The sequence below is a fragment of the Streptopelia decaocto genome (genome assembly GCF_964273445.1).
Source record: "Streptopelia decaocto genome assembly, chromosome: 16".
NCBI classification, from domain to species: Eukaryota; Metazoa; Chordata; class Aves; order Columbiformes; family Columbidae; genus Streptopelia; species Streptopelia decaocto.
The window spans coordinates 714929-741345 of record NC_138671.1 but is presented as its reverse complement, the minus strand read 5'-3'; the positions used below and the strand labels follow the sequence as shown (position 1 = coordinate 741345).

Below are 26417 nucleotides of genomic sequence, written 5' to 3'. Positions count from 1 at the left end.
CCCCCGGGTCACGCGGGCGGGGTGGGCGGGTCCGCCGGAGGGACACGCCCCCGGGCGGAGCGGAGCGGCGGTCCCGCGCAGGGCCCGGTGGGGGCGCGGGGGTCACCGGTTCGTGTCCCGCCCGGGGCCGGGTCGGGCCGTCCAGCCGCGGGAGCTGCCAGAAGTTTCCCCGGGCTCGTCGTTGCCGGTAAAAGCGGCGGGGCCGCGCGGGGCGTGTTGAGCGGTACCGCCGGCTCCGTGCGGCCGGGCCGGGGCCGTGCTCGGGGCTGCGGTGGGCGGCAGCGGCTGTCCCAGCCCACCCGCGTCCACGGGTCACTCGCGTGACTGTCACACGGGTTCGGGGCTGAGGTCCCCGGTTCTTCCTCCCGGTGCCGCGTCCATGTTTGTATCCCGCTCTTTGTCTTCCCTCCCGCCGCTGCCCGGAGGGGCCGGGGGCGGGCGCGGCGCTGCCGGTGCCCCCGGAGCCCCGCGCGGTCGGTGCGGGGCCGGCTCGGAGAAGTCATTGTGAAACTCCGTGCTCTGCTGGTCTGGTGCCGCGTGGGGTATTTCAGGATTTTCCTCACTTTGGGGAAGGTGGTTTCTCAAATCACCCCAATATCTACCTCGTAGTTTGCCGAGTTGTGTTGTGAGCGGAGACGTGAAGATGGATGGTCGGGATCCCCGGCGATTATTTGATGTGTGGCCTTGGGGCGCTCGGGGCAGGGTTCTGCGTTGATGTATTGCTCGCTGTGTTGCTGACACTGTAAAATAACTCTGCGTCTTCCCCTCCGAGGGCCGCCCGTGTTTGCTGCTCTTGGACTGGTAGCTTGCTTTGCAAAGGTGTTATGTTCTTGGTCGCTACTCTAAATAGGAAGTAATCTGCTGTCTGTTGTATTCGGAAAAGGCTTTGCCGTTAGTTCATCAGTTCAGCTGTGAAACCAGGCTCCTGGGATTTTTTAACTGCTGCTATTTGGGGATCTGGTACTGGGAGTGTTATCAGGCCACAGCTACAGCACGCTGGAAATAAAAAGCCGTGAAAGCGTTACCTACCGCACGAGCACTGCAGTTCGGTAACATGAAATGATGTATAATCTTGGGATGGAGCGACATATGGCACAAATAAATTCTCGGCACCAAAGTGTGTGTTGCGATGTGACTTCTAGTGCTGAGGGGTGGGAAGCGTTTTGTTTGCTTTTCATGCCTAAGCAGGTGTGGCCGGGAGCAGCATTTCATTCCCCTTTTTATCTCTGAGTCACAAACCTGCAGTATTTAGTCTGCTGTCCCTCTTTTACCTTCTCAGCTGAGATGCGTCTGGGTGAAATCTGTTCCCCAGCTGGCGCTGGAGCTGTGCGGCTGGGCGCTGGAGCTGTGCGGGTGTTGGGGTTTCAGCGTTGCGGTGGCTCCTGGTTCCTGTGCCGCTGCCACACGGGTGGGTCAGTGATGAAAGGCTTTTGGTGACCTACATAATTCTCCCCATGGAATGGGAAGACTTCAGAATGGCTCCCTACGGTAAACTCTTTTCCTTGGTTTGGCTAGTTCATCTTCAACAGCTCCAGCTAATAGCTGGTCGTTCTGAAAGCGCTTTTTATTTTCCCCCTAACGCAGAGCTGCTGTAGCACAAAAGGAAGGCTGTTGGTTACCAGGTTTCTCACGTGTACCTAGAGGAGTGTAGGTCAAGTGAGTGCCCAGCTGAAGGGGCCCAGCGGATCCCAGCACAGGACTGGAAGAGCTGCGCGTCCTGCGAGCCGGGCTCCTGTCCTCCGTCTCCATCGCTCTGCGTCCCGGTGCTGGAGCTCCCAGCGCTGCAAACCCGGCACTTGCTCTTCCCCGGGGGAGGAGGACACAGGGACTCCTGCAGCGTCCAGACCTCCCCAGTGCTGTGACTCTGGGAATACGTAGAATCAGATTTGAGTCATTAACAGCAAAATAGAAGAAAGTCTGTTGCTTTTTTCATACTTAAGGCGTTTCATGCTTAAATTTGGTGCCGATGTTTGACAGCTCTTGTTTCTCCTCTGTGCCTAGACATGCCGTAGGTCTCGCGTTTCGCACCAAGAGCCCTGTAGCTTAGCTTATTTTGCTTGTAAAGCGGTTAAACTCTTGCACAGCAAATTTTCCCCTGGAGCCCCAAGGCCCAGTGCCGGGCTCTGAGTGCCCCGTGGTGTCACTGGTCACCTGCAGCCCTCCCCAAAGCTGTCGGACGCCTCTGTGGGCTCAGCTGATCTGTGAGAGGCGCCTCGTTGCCCTGTGTGTTCCCAAGCCGCCCGGTGTCGTGTGTGCCGGGGCCTGGGCTCCCTCCCGCGGAACACGGGGATCTGAGCGACCGGAGGCAGCGCCATTTGGTCCAGCAGCGCCTGCCAAGGTGAGGGCACGATCTGCCAAGCCAAACAGGATTCAGTTGTTTACGGGTTGGTGAGAAGGGGACGGGCGTTTGGAAGGGAAGCGAGCGGCCGGGGTTATCTGAGATGCCGCTGGCTGGAACTGGCCGGGCTCCGTGCGGAGGCTCCTGGGGGAGCGCAGGAGTTGGCTCCCCGGCGCGTTTCTGAGCCTCGTGTAGCCGAGAGGCGCTGGCGTGGACTGGAGAGCAGCCAGGGGCTGCGCGGACACGCTCGGTAGCTGTGGCAAAGATTTTCAGTGGCGACAGTTGATGTGTGAGAGAAGAAAATGTATGTGTGCTTAATAAATACTGGCACTCACTGAGAGCTTATCAGCTAATTCAGTGCTTCAGCTTCTGGAGAGCTGGGTTGTCTCTGCCACATTGAAAAGAAGCCCTTCAGATCAGGGATAAATAGAAAATTAATATGAAAAATACAGGGTTTTTTGAATGGTGCTAATTTCACGCTGCCTTAGCTGTGGGGCGGTTCGGCGTGCCCTCCGGAGCCCGCGCGGGGGGCAGCAGCGATGCCTCCCTGTCCCGGCGGCCGGGACTGCGCAGAACAGGGTTGAGAACAGAGCAAACCCTGCAGACCTGCTCCTTTTGTTGTTCATGGCTTTGCGTTGCATGGACGACTCTATTCTGGGAGGGAGCGGCACAGTCACAAGCTGCGTTTCGGGGGGTTTGGGTGGTATGAGTAGGCTGGATGACCCTCAGAGCTCCAGTCCATCGTCTGCTCCCAGCCAGGCCCGACTGCCTGTTTCTGAACCCCTGGCGATGGCAGCGGCCGCTCCGGCGCCTGTTCCGGTACCTGCTGAAGGGCCGGCCCGGCTGGTCCTCCCCCGGCCCGTGGCCCTGCTGCTGCTCCGGTCCTGCGCACGAGCTCTTCCTTCTGGCAGCGGCGATCACACGTGTGAAGACTTTCTCTTGGCAATCTCTTTCCTTTCCCCAGATCACTCTTGTCCTCTCACTGAAACTGTCCAGTAATTTGCATCTGTTCTTTAATGCTGCAGACAAAGCTACACAGAATTCCCCAGCCTGTGGTAACAGTGAAACCCATTTGAGGCTTGCCGATGATTTTTATATATTCCAGTATATGTGGCTGTTTGTTTGCTGCGTCGTAGTGAACCCTGATTTCTGATGCATAGTTCTTCCGCAAGACAAATGCAACAGACCGCGTTTCTGTGCTGGCAGGACGTGGTATTCCTCACCTCCTCCCTTGGCTGCTGTTTCACGCGTGCGTCCCTGCAGCGCCGTCCACCTGCACAGCGGCGCGGCGGCAGCAGGTGTTCTGCACCATCAAAGTGATATTTCCCTTTAAATTCCTCCTGCTTTCCAGGGAGCAGCTTTTGATGTTTCACCTGTTGCTTTGTTCTTTCTGTGCTAGCTAAAAGCTAATTAAACGCTGCCTCTGTTGGCAGAGAAGCCCCGCACCTCGCCCGCGTTCCTGAGAGCCCCGCGGAGCTGCGGTGGGACAGCACGCCAGCTCTTGTTCAATACGCGCATCCCCGTCTGCTGTCCTCGGCGGGGAAGGCTCACTGCTGTTGGCTGAGGAAGCAATCGCTGCTCAACAGCCACTCGGTGCCACCGTCCCCCTTTGCGTGTGCAGGTTCAGGGTTTTGGAGTTCTGAGGAAAAGCTGCTGCAGCCCGGCCATCCCCCCTCCGGCCGGTGTCGGGCACAGCTCAGCAGCCCGCGGGCGCCGGGGTCCCTCCCGCGGGCGCCGGGGTCGCTCCCGCGGGCGCCGGGGCCCAGGGGCTCTGCTGCCGTAGAGGTGGCTCCATGTCGCCGCTTCGCGCTCCTGCAGCGCCGCGGTGAAACGCTGTGCTGGAGCTTGGGGACAGGGAGGAGGATCGCAGCAGAGGTCACTGTGTTCTTGCAGGGTGCAATGACAGGAAAGGTGACTTGCTCTTTAAATGTGACTTTCTCCAAGATGTCACCCAGAGCCTGAAACAGTACCGGGCTTTTGACGATCCAGACAGGAATGAACTTATGGCTCCATTAGTGTTTGTTTTTTGGGGCTGAGATGTGAAGATAGGTGCTGTGTTTGGTGCTAGAAGGAGACCTGGGTGCGAAGGGCTTGCAGAGGAATTCTCTTCCCCTAAAGCCGTGTTGGGCACAGCCCATAGCAGGGCTGAGGCCTCTCCATCGAGTTCCAGCACAGACTGAAACGCAGAAACGGCTTGTGCTGTGATTCAAGCTGGCAAATCTAGCGATTGCCAGTTAAACCAATAGCTTGTCCTTTAATGAAGGCTCTGTCAGCTCCTTGGCAGTCTCATAGGCAGTCTTGTGTATGTACCAATCTGTCAGAAGCAGGACAGCAGGTTTCTCTCCGCTCTTGGGAAGCGCCGGTTTCTGTCTGCCCTCTGCCTGCAGACACCGCTAAACTGCGTTTGAGGAGATCGGAGCTCTCCGATGTTTCGCGGTGCTTGCTTAGGCCTCTCGGTGTTTCCCGCATGCGGTGCCCCCACAGTACGAGTCGGGCCCGTCTGCTTGGCGCTGGGTTCCTGCCCCGCCGCGCGCTCCGCTCTGCGGGACGGGCGCCAGGAACGCGCCGCGCTGGGCGCTCCGTGCTGTCCCCGCCGCGCGCTCCGCTCTGCGGGATGGGCGCCGGGAACGCGCCGCGCTGGGCGCTCCGTGCGGTCCCCGAGCCGGCTCCACGGTGCGGGATGGGCGCCAGGAACGCACCGCGCTGGGCCCTCCGTGCTGTCCCTGAGCCGGCTCCGCGGTGCGTGTGCTGCGTGCCAGGTCAGGCCGGCCTGCTCGCTGCAAGCAAGGGCGTGTAAATACGGAGGAACAAAAGACGTGTCCTGTCCCCGTGTGCTTTTGGCAGAACAGGAGCTGCCGTGCTTGGGCTGCTGCCCAGCGGGCGGCGCGGGTAGAGCGGGTTTTTTTGAAGATCAGTGGTTACTGCGGATGAAGCAGCAGCTCCTTGTTTAATGTCAGGGTCTCAGCAGTTTTCTGTGCCGAAGGAATCCTCCCGGCTCCGCTCTGACTCTCTTTGACATCCCAGGACAGCGATACATCAGGCAGCTCTGCATCGCTGAGCTATTCCCTTAATGGGCAATTTCAGTGACAAGGATTACTTTTCTGTTTCCTCCCCACAGCTACTATTAAAATGTGGGGGTTTTGCTGCCTTTGTATTTCCTTGTTGCAGAGAAAAATGTCCTGGGATCCTGTACCTCAGCGTCTTTGAAATGCAGAGGTGCCGTTACGGATCCAGAGCGCGTGGGGGCTCTCGCTGGAGCTGCGGGGTGGGTGTGGGATGTGGGAGCTGCTGAGCTCTTCCCCCTCAGCTGGGGAGGGCCGTGCGCTGCTCTAGTGCTCTTCTAACACTGTCCTCTCCTCCTGCTTGGCAGCTCTTCTGAATTTGGCTCCTGATTAAAGCTGACAGATAATGGACACACTTCCTCGGCGATGTCTCTGGGGCGACTCCTCCGACGCGCCTCTTCAAAAGCTTCCGACCTGCTGACCCTGGCCCCCGGCAGCTCGCCCCCCGCGCTGGACGGGGAGATCCTCTACTCCAAGAACAATGTGTGCGTGCACCCCCCCGCGCTGCTGCCGCCCGCCGGGGAGCATCACCCAGGTGACGGGGTGTCGCAGACACCGCTCGCTCCTTTTCTCTCTGCTGGGGTGTCCCTTTGGATCAGATTCTACGGCTTGGGCTGTATGGAATGAAGAGGGGCCGGTGGAGGGCGGGACTAAGGAAAACCACCACAGACTGATCCATCAGCTCTTCTTTTAGTGGGAAAATTGATGATATCTCTCTTCTGGTCTAGCTAAGTCCCTTTGTATTGCCAGAAGATAGACATTTGTTGTTTGAGAACATGAACTTCCATTGCTCTTTCAAATACGTGTGTTGTTTGGGAGAGCCAAGTGTCACCTTGTAACTGCCATTGCTAGAGTTGCCTCAACCACCATCGGTACAGGGAAAAGAAAGAAAACCTGATTGTGGTTGCGTGCACTGGAGTAAATGAAGATAAATACTGCCCTGTCCCTTTATTCTCATCTGTTACTGCGCTCTTTCATGTTTTCATCAAAGAGCTGTGGCCACTGGCGCAGCTTCACAAACCTCGGTGCTGTGTGGACGTGACCCACGCTCCCCTCCATGTGTGCACAACACTTGCTTTTCTCTTGGCTTTGTATGAGAATTGCAGCCCTTTAGCTACACTAAGGTAAATATTCTTGAGAAAGAAATGTGTAGCTGGCACTTGAAACTGTTTAACTAACAAACAATAGAAGTTTTTCATGTGGCAGCATATTTCAGAATTTACTCCTGGTTAGTAATCCATCCAGGAAGCTGAAGTATTTGCATGTCCTTTCTGTGTCCGCTCAGGCCAGAGGGAGTTTTACACTATTCAAATGCCATATGCAGATTTGAAATTATAAATACTGAATGATGTTGAGCACTCCACAATTCATTTTGCAGAATCCTCTCCTGGTAAATGTGTTTGTTTTGCCCATGTGTAGTGGTGGCGAAGCAGAGCGAGACGGGGAAGGGCAAGTTTGAGGCTCATGCAGTCTCCTGAGAATAAATCTGTGTCGTAACCGGTTGCTCCTTTGCTCTCCCGAAGGCTATTTGTGCTTGTACATGGAGAAGGACGAGCTGCTCGGAGCCACGCTCATCCTGGCCTGGGTGCCCAACTCCCGCATTCAGCGGCAGGATGAAGAAGCCCTGCGCTACGTCACCCCCGAGAGCTCCCCGGTGCGCAAAGCTCCCCGCAAGCGCGGGCGCCACGCTCAGGGCTCCGGCCGCCAGCCCTCCCCCCCCGAGCAGAAGGGACAAGACATCCCGGCCGCGTCACAGCCCGTGAAAGACGCGGCGTACGTCAGCTCGCCCTCCTGGGAAGGGGAGACGCTGCCGCAGGGCTGCCCCGCGGCAGACGGCCCCCGGCGCTCCCCCCAGCCCGCCCGCAGCGACTCAGGGATCCTCTCGACAATCAGCTCCCAGGAGGAGCAGAACAGGTCGGAGCTGTCGGCGGAGGGGCCGGAGGACGCTCTGGACTGCCGGCCGGAGCCGGGGGAGGACGAGGGCTCCCTGGAGCTGTCTGCCGACGACGTGAGCAGGGACAGCACCCTGGACTCCGATTCCGATGCCTTCTCTTCCCCCTTCTGCCTCTCCCCCATTAGCGAAGCCCTCGGGAAGAGCAGCAGCTCCGTGTTTCTGGATAATGAAGGCAGGTGAGTGCAGCCTCTGCTCTAGTCACTGGGCGAATAACTGGGGGTGCTGGTTACTGAACTTGGAGATGCTCAAGGAAATTGGGAAGCATCACAGTGGCATTGAGCTGAAAATCCTGTCTTGCTTCAGACACCTGTATATCTTACAGGAAATTGTTTGCTGGCCAGTCCTGCTTCTGCTCAGTGAACCCTGGCCCCAAACCTTCAGGCCTGTTGTATTTAGTCTTCCAGGTGAGCTGTCGTGAGCCCTGGAAGCAGCATGACTAGATTTAAAAGGTCCCTGGTTGGTGTCGTTGGCTCTGAGGAGCTGTGCCAGTTACTCCTTGTGGAGAGCACAGCAAAGTGTGTCTGGCGTCCCCGAGCCGCGGGTCCCCTCTGCCCCCACCTGGGGACGTGAAGTCTGCTTGGATCAGCTGGTTTTGCTGGTGCTCAGAGCGGGGTCCCACTTAAAACACAGAAATATTAACAATTGCGTATCCAACCTGGAGATTTAGTACCAATGTCGATGGCAGTGCCGGGGGAAGGAGGGCGCCTTGGCGGAGCGATGGAGACCGGGGTACCTGCATCGCTCTCTGTGGATTCGCGGTGTCCCTGGCTTTCTGCTCCGTGCGCTGGGTCACTCGCTCCCATGGGGCAGGACAGGGGTGCTGTGCTCATCAAGCACCATGGGCTGGTCTTAAGGATATGGCTCAGCTACGCCTGACGTTAGGAAAAACGGGTTGTGCTTTGTGCATGTCCGTGATGCACAGACTGCAGTAAGACTTGGTATTTCAGGAGATTTTACTTCTTTTTTTATGGGCTCATCTCAAGCCCAGAGAATGCCAGTAAGACTAAGGTTTACAAAAGAAGTATTCGCACTGATTCAGCTCTCTCTGGATATTTTAAAACATTTCAGTGCAGTGTTCTCAGACAAGGTGGGACGGGAGAGGGCAGAGCAGCGGCCGCGTGGGCAGAGCTTTGAGCAGCCCCTCGGCCAGGCCAGCGTGGCTGTTCCATCCCATCCCATCCCATCCCATCCCATCCCATGACAAAGCCGCTGTCGCCACAGACGTTCCCCCCGTGGCACTGTGAGCAGCGTGTCCAGAAGAGGCTGCGGAGCTGGTGAAGGGTTTGGAGAGGAAGCCGTACGAGGAGCGGCTACGGTCACTTGGTTTGTTCGGCCTGGGGGAGGCTGAGACCGTCCCATCCCGTCCCACTGCATCTCTCCTCTGGTTGCACAAGGACATTGCGCAGCTGCCCAGGATGGGCCTTTGGTTTCCAGATTGTGTTCAGCGTCAGTTCAACAGTGTCCCTTTTAGCTTTCTAAATATGATGTCTGACAGTCTTTTCTGAGAACTTTTAATAGGAATGTAGACAGCTTTGGAAACTACAGAAATATAATGAAACATACCTTGAAAAAGTTTTAGAGAGAGGCCTTTTCGTTATAAAAACATCATTCCTAATGAACGTGTTTGGGGCTCTGCAAGTGGGCCAGCAGCTTTGTGGTTTAACTGTTTTGCAACACTTGGGCTCTGAGCTGCTGATAGTGCCAGGGAAGGAAGGAAATACCGGTTGTTGCATCTTCACTACCGTGTTTCTGAATTCCTGCGATGTTTCCCTGCTGTTCCGCAGCCCAGCTTGAGCAAGCCCTCTGCCGGCTTTGCTGGCGGTCCCAGCGACGCTGGGCCTGGCTTTGCGAGCGCTGCTCCTGGGCCTGGCAGGCTGTTTAACTCCGGTGGCACCAGTCTCGAAGCCTCGTACAGTGTGTGCTGCACTCCTAATTTGCAGCAGATTAATAAAACAGACCTTTCATTGTTTGGGACCTCAGACTTGAAGGGCTTTTATCCCATGTGTCCATTTTTTATGCCAACTTGTTCTTCCCCATAGAGCCTCCTCGCGTGATATCTGCAGGATCCTACAAACTGTTTGTGTCAGAGGTTTTGCATAGAATACTTTGCAAAAGTCTTCCCGCGTTCATCCCAGCATTTGGGGGTGGGAGGTGCTGTTGCAGAAGTCACTACAAGCATGAGAACAGCTTCCTCATTTCTGAACGTTTGTTGGTTTTTTTTCTGCTGGCTGGTTCCCATCTGAGCCAGAATTGGAGTGTGAACAAAGTCTGCGCTGCTGGCAGATTGTTTGGGCTCTTCCCTCCCTGCCCTCCGGTCAGCGCCTCCTCCCCGCACCGCGGAACGCATGGTTCTGGTTATTTCCCTCTGCGCTGGAGCCGTTGTGAGGACAGCTCTGCGCTTCCTGTGTGCTGGGAGCCGTTGTGAGGACAGCTCTGCACTCCCCGTGCGCTGGAGCCGTTGTGAGGACAGCTCTGCGCTGCCCGTGCGCTGGAGCCGTTGTGAGGACAGCTCTGCGCTGCCCGTGCGCTGGAGCCGTTGTGAGGACAGCTCTGCGTTGCCCGTGCGCTGGAGCCGTTGTGAGGACAGCTCTGTGCTCCCCAGGGCTGCCGCAGGAGCCACAGCAGCGCGTCGCAGGGGTTCCAGCGCGGCCAGCTTGCTGCCCTTGCGGTTCCGTATGGTCAGAAACGGGAAACAGTGACGTTGTGGAAGAACGGGGAGTACGTGTGGACTCGGGTCGATGGGATCAGGGGCTCGGCGAGCTGCTTGCCAAAATACCCCTATGGCCGGGAGTCCCGGGTCCCGTCCCCCTCGTGGCGCGTCCCCAGGAGGCGGCCGGGCCGGGGGCGGGAGGGACCCGCCGTCGGTGCCGCTGCGTGCAGCCCAGGACGGGCAGCGGAGGGAGACGGGCTTGGAAGCGTCTGAGTTGCACAACCAGTCGGTCGTTTTAAGTCAACAGCTCATCTTGTAGAACATAAGGAAATAAAAATGTATCCATTGTTTTATGGTTTTTGGTTTTGCTCCTCGGTGGCGAGGCTGCTGGAGGTCCCACGCGGCGATCCGTGCTTGCCCGTCCACACAACTGCTCGGCTCTGGGAGTGTCCCCGCACCAGCGCACACATTCTCGCTTCTCTTTTCAGACCAGCCCGGCACTTCTGCATAGCGGCTGGTCTCTCGTGGAAAGGTGGCTTTGCCCTCTTGGCTTTGGTGTCCTTGTTGACTGCGGGGACCTCTTGCTGCTCACAGCGCCGGTTCCCGCGGGGAGGAACCACGTGGGGAGCATCTGTGGCGATAGAGGCTTTGGCATTGACTGCGTTTCTGTAGGAAGGGAGGGACGCTGGAAATGAAATTGTCCCGTTCTGTTCTTTTCGTCCCCTGTCACTGTTGTTTGCTGTCTGTCAGGAAACATTTGCCCTGTGGTCTGAAGGGCACTAATTCAGGACAGCTGTACTCTAAGCCCGGCTTTGGCTTGCTGCCGCCCTGCTAAATTACTCCGCTTCCATTTTCCCCATCAGTAAAGTGAAACTAAAAGCCTTTTGTTACCCGCTGGCAACCAAATAGCATCTGACACCTATATAATGTCTTTCAACTGATGCTTCTGAAGTTATTTTAACTGACTGTGACATCAGATCTATACCCATCAGCTGCGGAAGCACTTAGTGCTCTGTAAGTGGGGTTTGTTTGGGGTTGTTTTATTCTGTGCCAGGTTAACAGGAGCTTTCCCTGGCAGTGGCTGGTAGGGCTGCTAAAGGCTTTTCACTTCGGTAATTAACTGCAGCTCTGTTACCTGACGAACGCCATACAAAAATGCCAGAGGACGAATAAACGCTGGCATTGGTTCCTTCACTAACTTCAGCCTGGGACGTTGGTCCATACAGTGAGAATTTGGACCAAGAAGCCTCGGTGGCGGAATCATACGAGTGGAGCTTGAGGCAACATCTGGCCAGAGGCTGGAGCCGCGCAAACGGTCCCGCAGGGGACGGAACAGACGCGCTGGCTTTAAGGGACAGGCAGGAGCAACGTGACCAGTGTGGTCCCGGGTATCGGTGCAAGAAGGAAACATCTTTGATAAGAAGGTAACATCTTTAATAAGAAGGTGATCATTTTAGCAGCCAGAAATAAAAATAATGAAACATTTCATAATGGAGCTAAAGGATGGTACAGTTCTCATGTTCTTCAGCAGACATGAGTTCACATAACAGAACTATTGCAGTCCCGGCAAAGCACACAGCGCAAGGAAAACTCCGCTGGGGTCGCGGTTGATGCAATTTTTAGAGACGTGTTGCACATCCTGTTGTTGAGCCTCGTCGCAGGGAGCTCATCAGTCAGTGACGGTCTCCGGAGGGCGCGGAGGCGCAGGGGACGGGAGCGGGTGCAACAGCGCGGGCCGTGTTGCATCATGTTGTTTTGGCAGCTCACCTGGACGGCTCAGCGCTGTTCAGCCCTCTGCAGGATAAACAGGAGGCAAAATTAGGGGGGAAATGAGCTGAAATTAGTGTGATCTGGCACGAGCTCTGGAGTCAGCAAGAGGCTGGGAATTCATTGCTGTTGGAACAGAAGTGATTATATTCCTAGAACCAGGGGAATTGGTCACAGACTTCGAAATCTCCTGTAACTTCTTGCAGCATCTTGTGTCATGCTGTCTTCCTTTGGATGATTTCAGCCTTGGGGAGGAGCGCATGGGGGGCCCCGCTGTGGTTCGGGCTCCAGTTCCGCAGGGCCTTGCCTGAACTAGTATGATTTATGATATAAGACATGGAAGCACCTGATTCCACTTGCCCCCAAACCTGTGCCCGGGAAGAAACATCCCCCCAAACCATCTTCCAGCAGAAGGAGGGTATTTACCCCATCTCTTGGAGCGGAGGGGTCGGTGTACCCGCCGTCCAAGGAAGCACTTGGGGTGCTGTGCCGGGACGGGGAGCTGGCGCGGGGCGTTTGCCGCCGGCGCTGCCGTGTCACCCCTTAACGTTGTTACCGGCTGCAAAGCTGGGAAGATTGGACAGATCCAAGAGATTGCGGAGGCATACGGCTCTATCTTGCTTTATATAAATATTTGAGCAGCAAGAACATTAATTACAGCAGGTTTGTTTTTTCCCTCCGCTGGTTCGCTGCCAGGTTGCTGAGAGGGAGCGCGGTGACAGCTCGCGGGAGCTGGCGGGGCCGCCGCGCCGGGAGCCCGGGGGAGCAGCGCGGGTGGTGCCCGAGGAGGGGACGGCGGCGGGGGCAGCCCCGGCTCTGCGGGGGGAGCCCCGGCTCTGCGGGGGGAGCCCCGTTCTGCGGGACGCGCTGAACTCCCGCGGAACCGGGACGGAGCGGGGCCGGGCGGAGGCGCGGCGCGGCCGCCAGGGGGCGGGCTGTGCCCAGCGGCGGGGCCGCGCGCTCCCGGGGCCGCCCCGGGTCCCCCCGCCCGCCCTCCCGCTCGGGCCGGGGGCAGAGCTGGGCCCGGCCGCCCCCGGCCCGCCGCCCCCCGGCAGAGCCGCCCCCCGGCCCGCCGCCCCTCGGCAGAGCCGCCCCCCGGCCCGCCGCCCCCGGCCCGCCGCCCCCCGGCAGAGCCGCCCCGCGGAGCGCGTTGCCCTGGGGCAGTGCCGCCGTGCGGCCGGGCGGGGGGCTCTGTCCCGGTGTCCTTCGCTGGTGTCTGAATTACTCACAGAAAATTACAGCCTGGGCTCGTCCGAGAGAAAGACAGAATTTCCGAGGGAGCGCGGGGCTCCGCTGGGCCCGGCTCAGAGGCCGGTGTTAGAGCCCGGCTTAACTGCCGGAGGCGGCGGCGTTGGTGGCGGAGCGGCTCCGACCCGCCCGTGGCCGCGTTCCCTGGGAGCCAGAGCAATAAAGCGCTTTTCCCCGGGATATTCTTGCCTTTCTTCTGTTACTTATTTATACGATTGTAACGCCCAGAAATCCCAATGAAGAGTGGAGATAAATGGTGGCTGGCAGGTATCCACAGCTTTGTGAGGGAAGAATCGCGTTAACTGGATCAAAATAAAGAGCATGTCCCCTCTCAAAGTGCAACAGTATATGCAAATAAATCTGCATAGTCCCTGTCGTCTTGGCTCGGTCCTTGCAATTATAACAGCATTAGGCATTTACAATAACTCTGAAAGCCGCTCTGGGGCAGCTCTGCGCTCCCTCTCCTCCCCGCTCGAGCGAGCCGTCCCCCGGGAGCCGCATTGTCTGCGAGCAGTGCCATTCCCGCGGGGCGGCGGTGGCTCCAGCGCCGCCCGGGCCTCGCTTCCCTTGGGCTGTCACGAAAAAGTCCCCCTGAAATTCCCAATTCATTGCTGAGAGCCAAGAATATAAGAACAAAGGTAATCTTCAGGGGTTTCAAGCGACCAGGGTTTTGAAGGCTTGATTGTAATTAGCATAATTAGTCTAGAATTTTATTTTTGCATGGATAGCACTGAAAGAAAAAGGCAAAATAATCCATTGATTTGAAATATAAAATAAACAGTGGTAAGAAAGGTCCCCTTTTCCAGGCTGGAATCGGCTGAAAAGCAAACATTCTTTTCCAAGCTTTGCTGAGAAATCACTTTTTCCATCTAAGGAATTTTTTTCTTTAAGTGTTGCATTTCGATTGATTTATTAATGAGCTGAAGCCTGGGCATGAAGTGCCCCTTCTCTGTATGGCCTGCAAAAACCTGCCATTCAGCTTTTGGAATATTTTCCTTCCTTAAGACGAAGGTAACATTTGCATCATTGAGCAGCGTACACTCGGCTCTAAATGATTTGTTGTGTTTGGCTTCTCGGGAGCTCTGTGTGTTTGATTCAGAAGCGTCGAACAGCTCGTTCTGCCCCCGCTGCCCCCTGCGACAAGAGGTGCCAGCGAAAAGCCTGGGGGGGCTGTGACCCGCGCGGCCCCACCGGCCTGCAGCTCCGGCCCCGAAGAACACATCGCTGGGCGCTGAACTGAGGGACTCGCGGCCGGGCTTGGGTTGGGTAAAACACATCAAAACGCACATTAATTCCCTACAAACTTCTGATTTTTTTTTCCCCGTCCCATTTACATTCAAAATAATGGCCTCAAGTATTCTCGGTTTATTTTGCTTTCCTTTGGTTTAGTTCACAGCAGTTGGGGAACCCTTTGGAGGTGAGCGGGGCTGTTTTTCTAACGCCCCCCAGATCTCTTGGGCCACGAGGACCCGGAGGAATGAGCTTGGACTTGGAGGAACGAGCATGGAGCGACACAGCCCGGTGGCGGCGGCACGTTCTGCGGGATCTGGGGCGCTGGAGCCGCGCGCTGCCGCCCGGTGCTGCGTGAGCTCGGCAGGGCGGGCTGGGCGCTGCGGGTCGCTGGAGCCCCTGAAGCACAGCAAATCGTTTTGATCTTTATTTCTCAAGGACAAACCAATTATGCCTATCAGAATGCAAAGCTGCATAATCGGGTTTCCTCGAGTCGCTCGTTCCGTTGTGTTCAACTGTTTTATTGGCCAGGCGTGTGTTGGCGGAGCTGCCGTGGGTCCAGGGCCCCGTCCCTGGCCGTGAACTTGCTGGTACAGCCCAAGGTCGGAGGGTGGACACAGAAGCGCCGTAACCGCGGCCCTGCTGCTCCTGTCCTGTGCCGGGAGGGATCCCAGCACTGCGGAGGTGTAAACAGCTTGTTCTTTGAATGTTGTTAATAACATTAACAATGAGAAGGGTGACTAACAATAATACACGGACTTCTAGAAGCGCTGTTGGATCTGCTTCCTGGCGCCGAGCATGAAAGGGTACAATTATTTCTCATAAGCATTTATTTTCCCTTTACGGTGAGCTAAGCAAAGCAAGTTTGTCAGAGGCAGAGTGCTCCTAATTTGGTCTCCAGTGACCCCGGAGCCGTGATTGGCAGCTGGTGTCAGGACGGACTGTGCCCGCGAGACAGAAACGAGCAGAACAAATGCCGCAGGACAGCTCCGGCTCCCCGGGGGACGCGGGCTCGGAAAGGTGAAACAAGTGCAATTACAGGAGGTTTTCAGCACAGAAAGTTAATTAGCTACTAAACAGCATTTAGTGCAGTTCAACGTGGGGAAATTTATGTTTTGAAAGCAAACAGATCAATGGAAAGCCTGTGGAACGAGCTTTTGGAAAGTCCACGTTGACATCCGTGTACTTTGTACTGTAACGTCCTGGGCAGTTTTTCACAGGCTTTCCTTACAAACAGCAAGGATTGTTGGATTGGTTTCCATGCGTGTTTGCAGACGTGTAGATTCGCTTCCACATGAGGCTGTTTCACGTTTAATGTCACGGATTCTGGTTCGGCTTTCACCCAGACCATCTAACACCTTTGTCCCTGTTCACCAGGGGCAGTGTAAGGTGGTTCTTTTGGGGTTCTCTGCAGCAGAGGAACTTCAAGTTCCAAATATTTTCAGCCAAAGGGTGAACGTAACGTGATTCTTACCCCGGTTACTGGTCTGTGCTGGTCGGACGGGAGGAGCTGGTGCGACCACAGCGCTTCCTGTCGCCCGGGAAGCCGGTGCGGGCCCGCGGGTGTCCCTCTGTCCTTCCGTCCTTCCCTGCAGCGCCGCTCGGAGCAACCGGAAATATTTCAGCACTTTTTAAAATCCCAAATTACCAATCTGTTTTCTTCTGCACATCTTTTATATGTTACTGAAGTCAGCGTGTTTCACAATTCATAATGTATGTATGTTGTCAAGGACACTTTTTTTTGTCACAACAATAGATTTGCGTTCCGGCCGCCCGATGTCGCCTCACTTTGTACAGTCACTACACTAAATTTTTAGGCATTTCGGGGTAGCTTTGAACTTGTGCTGGTGGGTTATTTATTTGAAGCTATATCTGTCAGCCGTTGAGGCAGCTGATGCCGCCATGAGCTGTTTCACCTTGCTGGAAAGACGCGGGACCCAGAAGGTCAGTGCCTGTGGGGAGCAGCGGCGGAGCAGAGGAACGCCAGCCCCTGGGGAGGAAAAGGGCCATGTAATTCCCATTACATGGATGCTCATACATTATGATGATACTTATTGTCCGTAAACGATGCTTCGCGAGGCGCGCGCGGGAGCAGCTGCTGGGAGCGGGGGTGCCTGGTGTGCGGCGCCGGGGTCGGCCGGGGCTCTCTGGGCACCGCTGGCCGCTCGGGTACCTGCCACAGCAATTACATTTGTCACATCATGTCGTAAAATGAGTTATTAGGTCTTGGCTGCTGAAATAATCTTGCCGTGTAATTGCTGCAAGTCTCTGCCCTGGCTCTCAAACAGAAACAATACCTGGGTTTGGCTTCTTTGTGCTGTAGGTGTGTGGAAGTGCCTTGTCCAAGCGGTAGCTCAGGAGCTCCAGGGGCAGAGCCGGGGGCTGTGGGCTGGAGAAGACACATCCCCCGGGCTTGCTCCCCAGCAAGAGCAAGATGTATTTTGAGACAAAAGAGCAGTGGGACTTCAGGAAGGGGAAAAGGCTCAAGTGGCATCGTGAGCACGTCTGTGGGATTCCTGCCCCAGGTTTTGCTCAGTCCTTGGTTTTCGCTTTTATTCCCGTGGACCGTGGCACTTGTGCTCGTTTGGCTGAGCAGAGCTGGGTGCCCCCGGCGCTTTGCTTTTCCTGGATCCCACAACCCAGAGTCTCTCTGGAACGTTCCTCAGCTATTTCCCTGCAGTGCTCGGGCTCCCAGCTCCTGCAGGGCATGAATCCCCATCTGACACATGTAATGGGCTGACTTCGATGGTAAGTTAGAGAATTCTTCCCTTGCGTCTGTGCATCTTGTGTGCATATTTAGAGGACTACCAAAAATCCACAAAACCAGCATCGATCATACTACTTGTTGTTACTTAAGCACAGAATGATCTCAATATTTAAATTATTTTTAAAACTAGTCCAAAATATTAGAATCTTTTCCTTTTTTTTTCGATCAATACATACAGGAAAAAGTAATTTTAAGCTCAGTGAGGTGGTTTTTCTTGATTTCCGCAGTGCCCAAGCATGCAGCGCTGTATGAGGGATGCTCTGTGTGACATGAGTGTTCATCAGCCGTTCCAGAGGCCATGGGCTGCACAGATGTCTCTTTCAGGTTCCATCTTCTGCCCCAATGGGAGCACTGGAACTCCCGGGGCTGCGCACTCGCAGGCTCCGTGCTGACACTCGCTGCTTTTTGCTGTCCAGAGAGGGTAAATCCGCTTGCACGCCGTGCTTCAGCTCGCTCCGCGCAGGCTGCCCGCGTCTGCGAGCCTGGCAGCGCTGGCCAAATGTGAACGGCAAACTTTGGTCTTGAGGAAGTGTTTCCAGAAAACAGAGCGCTGGCAGCAGCTTTGGGCCGTGCTCGGGCCCTTGAGATGGTGCTCGGGCCCTTGGGACGGGGCTTGGGCCCTTGGGATGGTGCTCGGGCCCTTCGGACGGTGCTCGGGCCCTTGAGATGGTGCTCGGGTCCTTTGGACGGTGCTCGGGCCCTTGGGACGGTGCTCGGGCCCTTGGGACGGTGCTCGGGCCCTTGAGATGCTGCTCCCGAGGAGCGGGCGCGTCGGGCTCAGTGCCACGGAACCGCGGGACGGCGGCCGCACAGCCAGCCCATCGCACCGACCAGCCCATCCCTGCACGAGTCCGAGAGCAGGGGTTGCCTCTGCTTGGTCTTGGAGCTGCTTTGAGTCATCTCTTCCAGGAAAATCCTGAGTAACCAGCCGTGGCTGTTGTGAAGTGTTGCTCCATAAATACCAGCCCCCTATGGCAAGCAGTCCAGCGCAAGTGTCTTGTGCTGGGACTCCTCTTACTTCTGCACTAGCATGAGATACTGAATGTTTTAGAAAGTGTTATATTCTGTATCTTCATTAGAAAGTGACGCTTGATCTTTCACAAAGGCCAAATGTGAGCTTTGCTTTAATACTCTTTCCAAACACTGGAGCAGCAGAACTGCATGAGCAGAGCAGTGAAGTACTTTTAGCTGAAAGTAAACCAGTACACAACACTGCAGAACTGGAGAAGGGGGCCTGGGGGTCTGTTTCCCATGTGTGTGGGCACCAAGGCTTTGAGTCCTACGGTTGAGCTGGGCGGCTCGCGGGGGCTCGGTTAAAAGTTTAACCCACAACTAACCGGGATGTCCGGAGACCTGTCCATTGGAATGCAGTGACCTGAACCACGAGGAGGTGCTGCAAATAGGGCTTGTCCCTGCGGAGGGGGCTCGGCGAGCATACTGATGTGCTGTGCTGCAGATGCATGCTGAGTGTGTGATTTTCAGCGTTCAGTGCCTACATTGTTAGATAAGCGGATTAGAAAACATTGCATAAAGTGGCATTGCAGGGGGCTGTCTTTATACCTGCTACTTGCCTTGTTTTGCAAACGCTGATTTCACAGCGGAACCCATTCAGAGCTTGCGCTGAGATTGTTCACATGTATTGGCCTTTTTAAGAATCAAGGGGTCACAGTTTCAGATTTGCTTAATTCTCAAAGCAGTGATATTTTTCTTTTGGGATCAGGGCTGGTGGCAGGCATGTGGGTTTTTCATCTAAACTCAGTTTACTCTTTAAGATCACTATCTGGGCTGCACTGGGCTCCGAGCGTGCTGGAAAACACTTGGGTTCACCTTCTCTACCTTGCGGTGGGTTAAAGAGCTCGTGTAATTCCCACTCCTCAACTCCCCGAAGTTTCGAGTTTGCAAACGGAAACCATTTGTCTGAAGTTCATACACGTGAGTCCTGGTTGTCAGGTCCACTTGCAGAGGCATAACGGGAAACTCGAGTTCAGGGGAAATATCTTCGGATCTTACTGGTCCCAAAGGAATCTGCCAGTTGAGTCCGCAGCCCGTGCAGCCCCGTGAACGCACTCGCTGTCCCGGCGGGCGCGGAGCAGCTGAGGAGGCTGCTCGAGCTGCAGGACGAGAAGTCTGTTCCTTTGGGAGTTCTGGAGCTGCCGGAGCTGCCTGCCTGGCCCGGGGCTCCTGCAGCCCTGCGTTCCAACGGCCTGGCCTTTTCCATCCCGAGGGGTCGCCGGTCCCGCACATGTCGCGGTTCGCGGGGTCCCACGCCGAGGGCCCAAAGCAGCGGCTCCTCGGGGCCGCCCGCGCTCTTCCCACGTTGCGCTGCTTCATTTGGCCTCCACAAAAGTCAGCGTTTTGAGCAATGGTTTTTGCTCTCGCCGGTTCTGTGTGCAATTTAGCAACAGACCAAAAATCAGGATAATTCGTTGGGACAGTAGGGAATTAATTTCAATAAAATAGTTTAGTCTCTTCTGTGGGCTGTCAGTTGACTCCTTAGGCCTGCGCTGAGTTCCAGTTTCAGGGCTCTGACAAAGGGTTTTGAACGCGGAGCGGCTGCGGTTGTTGCGGTCACTGCGGAGCTCTCTGCTGACGGCTGGCGCTGCTTTCTCCCCGCTCGTGTCTGCAGGGACTCGTGTGCCAATGGCCTGACCTGCTCCACCAGCTCTGCCTCCAGCCTGGACGCCGGCGCCGCGCTCCCGGAGAACCGCGCGCAGGCGCCCGGCGCCAGGTGGGACGAGCAGCAGCGAGTCTTCGCCCTCGAGCAGGTCTGTGGTGTCTTCAGAGTGGACCTGGGACAAATGAGATCCCTTCGCCTCTTCTTCAGGTGACATATTGTTGTGTGTGACACGTGTGTGTGCCCTGGGTCAGTGTGTGCCGGGCGCTGGGGCAGATGGTTTCTGCAGGCTGTGGACCTTGGGGAAAATGCTCACTGGCCACGGCATAGAGTCATAGAATATAAGTTGGAAGGGACCCATAAATCCCAGAGCTGTAGAATTACTGCTGTGCCCTGTTCTGGGGGGTTACTTGGTGCTGCACGTCTTTGCGATGGCCTTTCCCCTCTCCCGCCTCGACGCCCCCCGCGCCGGCCCTGGCTGTCGCGGCGGCCATGGCACATGGCAGCCTGTTCCCGCTGTTCACCCGCAGCGACGAGGCCTGCACCTGCGGACAGCTGGTCGTCGCGAGCCGGGAGAGCCAGTACAAGATCTTCCATTTTCACCACGGTGGCCTGGACAAGCTGTCCGAGGTGTTCCAGCAGTGGAAGTACTGCACGGAGACGCGCCTCAAGGACCAGGTACCCGCGCGCGCTCCGCGCGGCACAGGGGGGTTTGCCAGCGACGTTTCACACCGGATGTTTTTAGGCAGGGAAGCGTGTTGGGGAAGTGGAGCGGTGAGTTCGTGTCACCACGGCAGGCAGAAGGCTGCGCTGCGTTGGTGTCGCGTAGGACACAACCGCGAGCCGGACACGAGGTCTCTCTTGTGCTGTGTTACCCTCGTGTTCCCGGTCTGCCTGCGCGGGGACGGCCCGGGGGCCTCGCCGTGGTGGTTCTGCCGGGTCGGCGCGGTCCTTCAGGCTGGGAATCTGCGGCCGTGGGTCTGAAATCCCGTCGGAGCCTTTCATCCATTTTGTGAAGCGTAACACACTGCACCGGAAAATGTTTTGACAAGGCATCTTGCCATATTTTGTTCAATCTACATACAAATGTGATAAGAGCTCTTTAATTATCTGTTTAAGATACTGTATGTGCTTATTAGAAACAGTGATTTTTAAATTTCCATCCTTCCACAGAGCCCCCTGCTGCTTTTCTTATTATGGTCGCATGGGCTCACTTTTTGCATTGAACAACCTTTGATTTTTAAATTAAATGTCAGCTGCAGTCTTGCACCGGGATCATGAGTGCCCTCAGAGAGCCTGGCAGCGCGGTTCCCCGCTCGCCTAACAGCAATCCCTTTGTATATGGCCAATCATATGTAATTTATTGCAGGCATTCCTGGCAGGGTGAAGTTTTGCTGTAAGCAGCATTAATTCAGTTTCAGGTCAGGGATAAGACGGGGGGAGGAGTGGAAACCATTTTTTTTTAAGATGAAGCTGTTTTGTGGTACTCAGATTTTTAATTATTCTAATCACTCTTGCTATTGTAATGGTTGGGATTTAAAAAAACCCTCCCCAAGTGCAGCGCCTCGGTGCTTAATCCCCCGCGAAGCACGCAGAAAGGCTTCCCTGCTCTGCACATTGCTGCGTTTCACACTCCGCTGCTGCCTCCGGCCGCTGCCTCCGGTGTTTTGTGTGTTTTCCCCCGTTGAGCAGCTCGCCGACGAGAAAACGTGTATGCAGTTCTCCATCCGCCGGCCCAAGCTGCCGTCCTCGGAGACCCACCCGGAGGAGAACGCGCACAAGCGGCTGGACGTGTCGGGCTGGCTCCGGCACCTCAACCACAGTGGCCAGGTGGAGGAGGAGTACAAGCTGCAGAAGGTGAGCGCTGCCTGCTCGTGGCCGGCCTTCTGTCCTGCCCCTGAGCCCAGGGGGCTGCAGGAGTTCGCTTTGGTGCTGGGGGTAAGAACTGGGCGTTTGGGAGCGTACAGACGGGCGCAGAGCGCTCGGCTGGGGCTGCGGCTGGGGCTGCCACGCTTGAGCATCTCCCTGCCCAAGGAGGACGAGCCGCCCGGCTCCTGCTGCCCGGTGCAATTAGTAAAGCCAAGTGCTAGATGTGTCTGCAAAATGCAGTGTGAGCAAATCAAAGAAGGAAAAACGGCGAGTGCTGTATGAAATAATGCGGGGCTTGTGGGGGAGCGCTGGGTGCAGGTCCTGGGAGAGAAGTTTGCAGTGAAATGCAGTGTCTCCAAGATTGGGGATTAAGCCGTGACATGAGAACGACACGTTAATCATAGAGCCTCTCCAGGGGGGGTTATTGACATTGAAATGAGCCCGATTTGTGTCTGGTCTGGGAATAGAAGGCCAGCACTTTCCCTCTAAACATGTGCAAATTGCAGGAGCTTGAATCAAGGCGTCACTTGTCAGGAAAGAACTGCAAAGCCACCAAAGCATAGTAGCGGGCAGCTTCTTGTTGCTGTTTTTGGGAATGTTAAAACTGTACCAGCCATAACTTTTGCTCCTTCTTCCAGGCCATTTTCTTTGGCGGGATTGATATTTCCATCCGCGGGGAGGTGTGGCCCTTTCTGCTGCGCTACTACAGCTACGAGTCCACCTCAGAGGAGAGGGAGGCCCTGAGGCTGCGGAAGAGGAAGGAATACTTCGAGATCCAGGAGAAAAGGTACCGGAGCGACCTCATCCTCCCTGCCCCGCTCTCCTTGGGCCTGACGCGGCAGCGATGGCGCTGGCGACGGCCGCGTCTGTGCCTCCTCCTTCCCGGAGGGGCTGGTTGGAGCAGAGAGGTGAGCGGGATGCTGGAGGGGTGGAAGAGGCACAGCTCGTACCATGGAGCTCAAATACTGTCGTACTTGGCGTCTTGAAACAGGCTTGTTAGTACCACGTGGGGAAGCTTATTTCATACGCAAGGCTACAGCATAGCGTGCTTGGCTTAGAACACTGGAGGTGGAAATGGGCTTATATTCCTTTATAAATATATCTGGATATAACAGTAGGGGAGAAGATGGGATATCTCATTCAAGGAAGTTACTACTGCAAGAGCTGTGTGTTGTATACCAGTTGTGGGTCCAGTCACGCTGGAGAGGGACAGCAGTATCATTAGTTGGGAGACACATCAGCGTGGTGGGTCCTGGCGTGCGACCCTCAAGGAGCGGTGGGGAACAGAGTCCAACTGCTTCCGAAGGGCAGTTTATCACAGAAAACACATCAACCCAGGAGGCTCCTTGTAATCCGCTTGGACAGAAAAACTGCTGCTCTGGACAGACCTGCTGGTCTGTTTTTCAGGTGATGAGAAAACTCCGTACAGGAATAGCTTTTCTCTGCAAACTCAGGCTGAAATAAGGCTTTTTGTTCCTGTGGCAGTTGTATTCCTCTCTTGGCAATGTACTCCTGTTGCTGCTCGATTTTCAGGCTTTCGATGACTCCAGACGAGCAGAAGGAGTTCTGGCGTAACGTGCAGTTCACAGTAGATAAGGACGTGGTGAGGACTGACCGCAGCAACCAGTTCTTTCGAGGGGAGGACAACCCGAATGTGGAGACTATGAGGTGAGGGTCTGTTTGTGTCTCCAGCTCGGCTCCGTGCGGACGGTGACCGGTGCCGCGCGATGCGGGAACACCCGGCCGGTCTCAGCGTGTGCGGTGGGAGGCGGGGCGGCGGGGCCGGGGCTGCGCCGGGCTGGACGTGCCCCTCCGGGTCTCGCCTCCCACCGGCTTCTCTTCCCCAGGAGGATCCTGCTGAACTATGCAGTATTTAACCCAGCGATCGGATACTCCCAGGGCATGTCCGACCTGGTCGCCCCGCTCCTGGCAGAGATCCTAGACGAGTCGGATACTTTCTGGTGCTTCGTAGGACTGATGCAGAACACGATCTTCTTCAGCTCACCCCGGGACGAGGACATGGAGAAGCAGCTGGTGAGGCCGATGCTGAGCCCCGCAGCGCTGGCGGGAGCTGCTCCCCGCCCATCAGAGCAGAGAACGCCAGAGCTGTGACCTGGGCTTCCAGCACGAGTCACACTCCAAGGCCACCAAATACCTGGGGGATCAAATTGATCCTGGGGGATTTGGGCCCTCCAGAGGCACTATAGCCAATACATTGTCAGAGTAAAGTCACCTTGGCTGTGGTGAAGGGTGCCGATCCAGGGCTTGCTTTTCTTTGCTCTTCTCTCAGCAGTGAAGATTCGCTGCTTCGTTTTTGTCCCGATTCTGGGGCACTTGGTGTGAACGAGGCAGAGGAGCTGACTGAGCTGCAGCCCTCTTCTTTGTGGATTCTTTTTAAGGTCTTGGTATTTTTAATAGATTTTTCAAATTATCTCCAAATGAAAAGCCTTATAGATCTCACAGAGTTTCTTAAAATGAGGTGAGCTCGCTTAAAAATGGGAACTTTTTAGGTTTTAACATGAATGTCAGTTGTTTTCTGGATAAGATCCTGAAAAATGCGTTCGAAACCTGAACAATCCTGCCTGGATCACAGTGACAATTGAGAGTGGTGACACTGTGGTGAGGCCCACGGGAGGCTGCTGGCGAGGTGCTGGTGGCTGAGGTGCAGGCTCGTGCCCCCCAGAGTGCCTGTGTCAGGCCTCCACATTGCTCAGCCTCTGCCCAAATGAAATGTGGCCAGAAATAGCTGTGTCCTTTATCTTCTCTGGTTTTTAAGGTTCTAGCCACTTTCCTCAGGCTGGATCTCTCCCTTTCTTTCTTTCTTTCACAATGTAGCTGCCATGGGATTTTTCCTTCCACCCCCAGCCCTGCCTGGTGGAACAGCAGCCGCGGTCTGTGGGCTCTGGCTGTGACGGCGGGTCCAGGCGCGCTGGAGCAAACACCGCAAATCCGGAGCCTGTAGCGAGAGGAGAGAGCTGTGGGCAGCTCTGCGGAGCCGGGGGGGTGCGGGGGACACGTCCCTGTGCCCGGGCGGCTCAGCCCAGCGCGTCTTTTCCAGATGTACCTGCGAGAGCTGCTGCGGCTCATGCACCCGCGCTTCTACCAGCACCTTTCCTGCTTGGGAGAGGACGGCCTGCAGATGCTTTTCTGTCACCGCTGGATCCTCCTCTGCTTCAAACGTGAATTCCCAGAGGCCGAGGCGCTGCGCATGTGGGAGGCGTGCTGGGCTCACTACCAGGTGGGAGAGGGGGCGATGGCAGCGCGCGGCCTGTCCCGACCCCCCCGTCCCCGCGAGTGCTGCAGAATTTCCATAAGGGCTCTCAGGAGCAAAGTGTCCAAAATAAGTAATAATCTGTAATTATCGAAGAGGTTTATCTGTGCAGCAAGAGGATGGAGGCCTGCCTCTCCTTCTTGAGGATGTCTGGGCTTCAAAAGGAGCTTTTTTCAGAAAGTACTGAACAGTCCATTCTGAAGTTCCGACTTCTCTTACACAGCTGGAAAATGCCTTCCCAAGAATCACTAGTCTGTTTGCAGGCTGTGGTGCAAACCTTGCTGCCGCGCTGCAAAGGGGAGAGATGTGGGCTCAGCTGTGGGTCAGAATTCACCAGCAGCTCACGCTCCGTGACCACCAGGCAATCTGGAAGGAGCAAAGGGTGTCCCTGGGGACACGCTCGTGGAGGGCGGGAGGCTGGGGCGGACCTGCGCCCCCACCCGCTGTGCTCCAGCCCCTGCTTTCTCCTTGCAGACTGACTATTTCCACCTCTTCATCTGCGTGGCCATCGTGGTGATCTATGGGGACGACGTCATTGAACAGCAGCTGGCCACGGACCAGATGCTGCTGCATTTCGGCAACCTGGCCATGCACATGAACGGAGAGCTGGTACTCAGGAAGGTAAATGCCTGTGTGCTGATGTGGGCTGAGCTTCAGGTCCGAGACATGGCTCAGAGCGTTGAGAAAATCAGGGACCGATGCTCCATCTTCCGCACCTCCTGCATCCCCGCGTGTCCGGAGCCTGGGGCCAGGATGCTGCTGTTGGCCTGGAAACAAGTTTTGCAGAAACAAGAGGTGGCTGTAGAGCTCGGGAGGCAGCGGGGTGGGTGGGATCACACTGCACGCTCAGGGGAATGCAGACACAGCTGTTGTCTCCGTGTCCGTCCCCTGCTCTCCGTGTCCGGCCCTGCGGAGGAGCGGCTGACGCTGTCTCTGTCTCCCCTCCAGGCGCGGAGTCTGCTGTACCAGTTCCACCTCCTGCCCCGCATCCCCTGCAGCCTGCACGACCTGTGCAAGCTGTGCGGGACCGGCATGTGGGACAGCGGCTTCATCCCCGCCGTGGAGTGCTCTGGCCAGCACCCCGAGTCCGAGAGCTGCCCCTACGGGGGGCTGGCGGAACCGGCTGCTCCTCAGCCAGGAAGCGAAGGCAAGAGAGGCTTGAAAACACGGGACGTCTTTGCTTTCCGAAAATAGCTGTGGAGGAACAGGGTGTGACGGCGGAAGAGGGAAGGGCAGGAAGGATGTGCATAGGAAAAAATGCTCAAGACAAAAATGGAGGGATAGCTTGTCAAGACTTCTGAGAAGACTGAATGGTGGAGAATGGACGAGGAATGAAATTCCTCTACGGGGAAAGCAAATTCCAGTGCGCTGGTGGTGGAACCAGAACAAAATGCATCGAACCAGGAGCAGCGTTTGCATGCATTTGGATTTGATTTTGTTAGAAATATGAAGCTTTTCTAGGTCTTAACAAGGACTTTTTATTCCACCTCTGGGATTGGACGGGTTAGCAACCAGAACTTCGTTAGCTGCTGGTGAGGAGTGGGGACAGGGTGGGGAGCCAAGGACAACCAGCAGCGCCGGGGCAGAGCTCTGCGACGTCCCCCCGCCAGCGCGCACCACGTGCACCTTCTGCTTCAGCCAAACCTG

General features: G+C 56.1%; 1 protein-coding gene across 3 annotated transcripts; it reads left to right on the top strand.

Moving 5' to 3' along the window:
* Nucleotides 1-41: 41 nt before the first annotated feature.
* Nucleotides 42-25968, top strand: TBC1D16 (TBC1 domain family member 16). Of its 3 annotated transcripts, none has more exons than XM_082066748.1 (13): nt 42-187; nt 5709-5935; nt 6924-7530; nt 19643-19840; nt 20161-20308; nt 21350-21487; nt 22138-22286; nt 22838-22906; nt 23033-23167; nt 23347-23533; nt 24558-24737; nt 25245-25391; nt 25719-25968. In XM_082066748.1, exons 2-13 carry the CDS (start codon nt 5767-5769, stop codon nt 25962-25964), a joined length of 2373 nt encoding a protein of 790 aa, XP_081922874.1. In that variant the 5' UTR covers nt 42-187; nt 5709-5766; the 3' UTR covers nt 25965-25968. The 3 variants fall into 3 exon arrangements, with proteins under 3 accessions (XP_081922874.1, XP_081922873.1, XP_081922875.1); XM_082066747.1 differs by having other exon boundaries at nt 21323-21487; XM_082066749.1 differs by lacking the exon at nt 22838-22906 and having other exon boundaries at nt 43-187; nt 21323-21487.
* Nucleotides 25969-26417: the final 449 nt, after the last annotated feature.

Bases quoted from the DNA above. Each gene is read 5' to 3' on its own strand.
- TBC1D16 (XM_082066747.1), top strand. From the start codon at position 5,767: ATGTCTCTGGGGCGACTCCTCCGACGCGCCTCTTCAAAAGCTTCCGAC. The intron at 5,936-6,923 runs GTGACGGGGTGT...GCTCTCCCGAAG, and splicing joins CGCCGGGGAGCATCACCCAG to GCTATTTGTGCTTGTACATG. The intron at 21,488-22,137 runs GTGAGCGCTGCC...TCCTTCTTCCAG, and splicing joins AGGAGTACAAGCTGCAGAAG to GCCATTTTCTTTGGCGGGAT.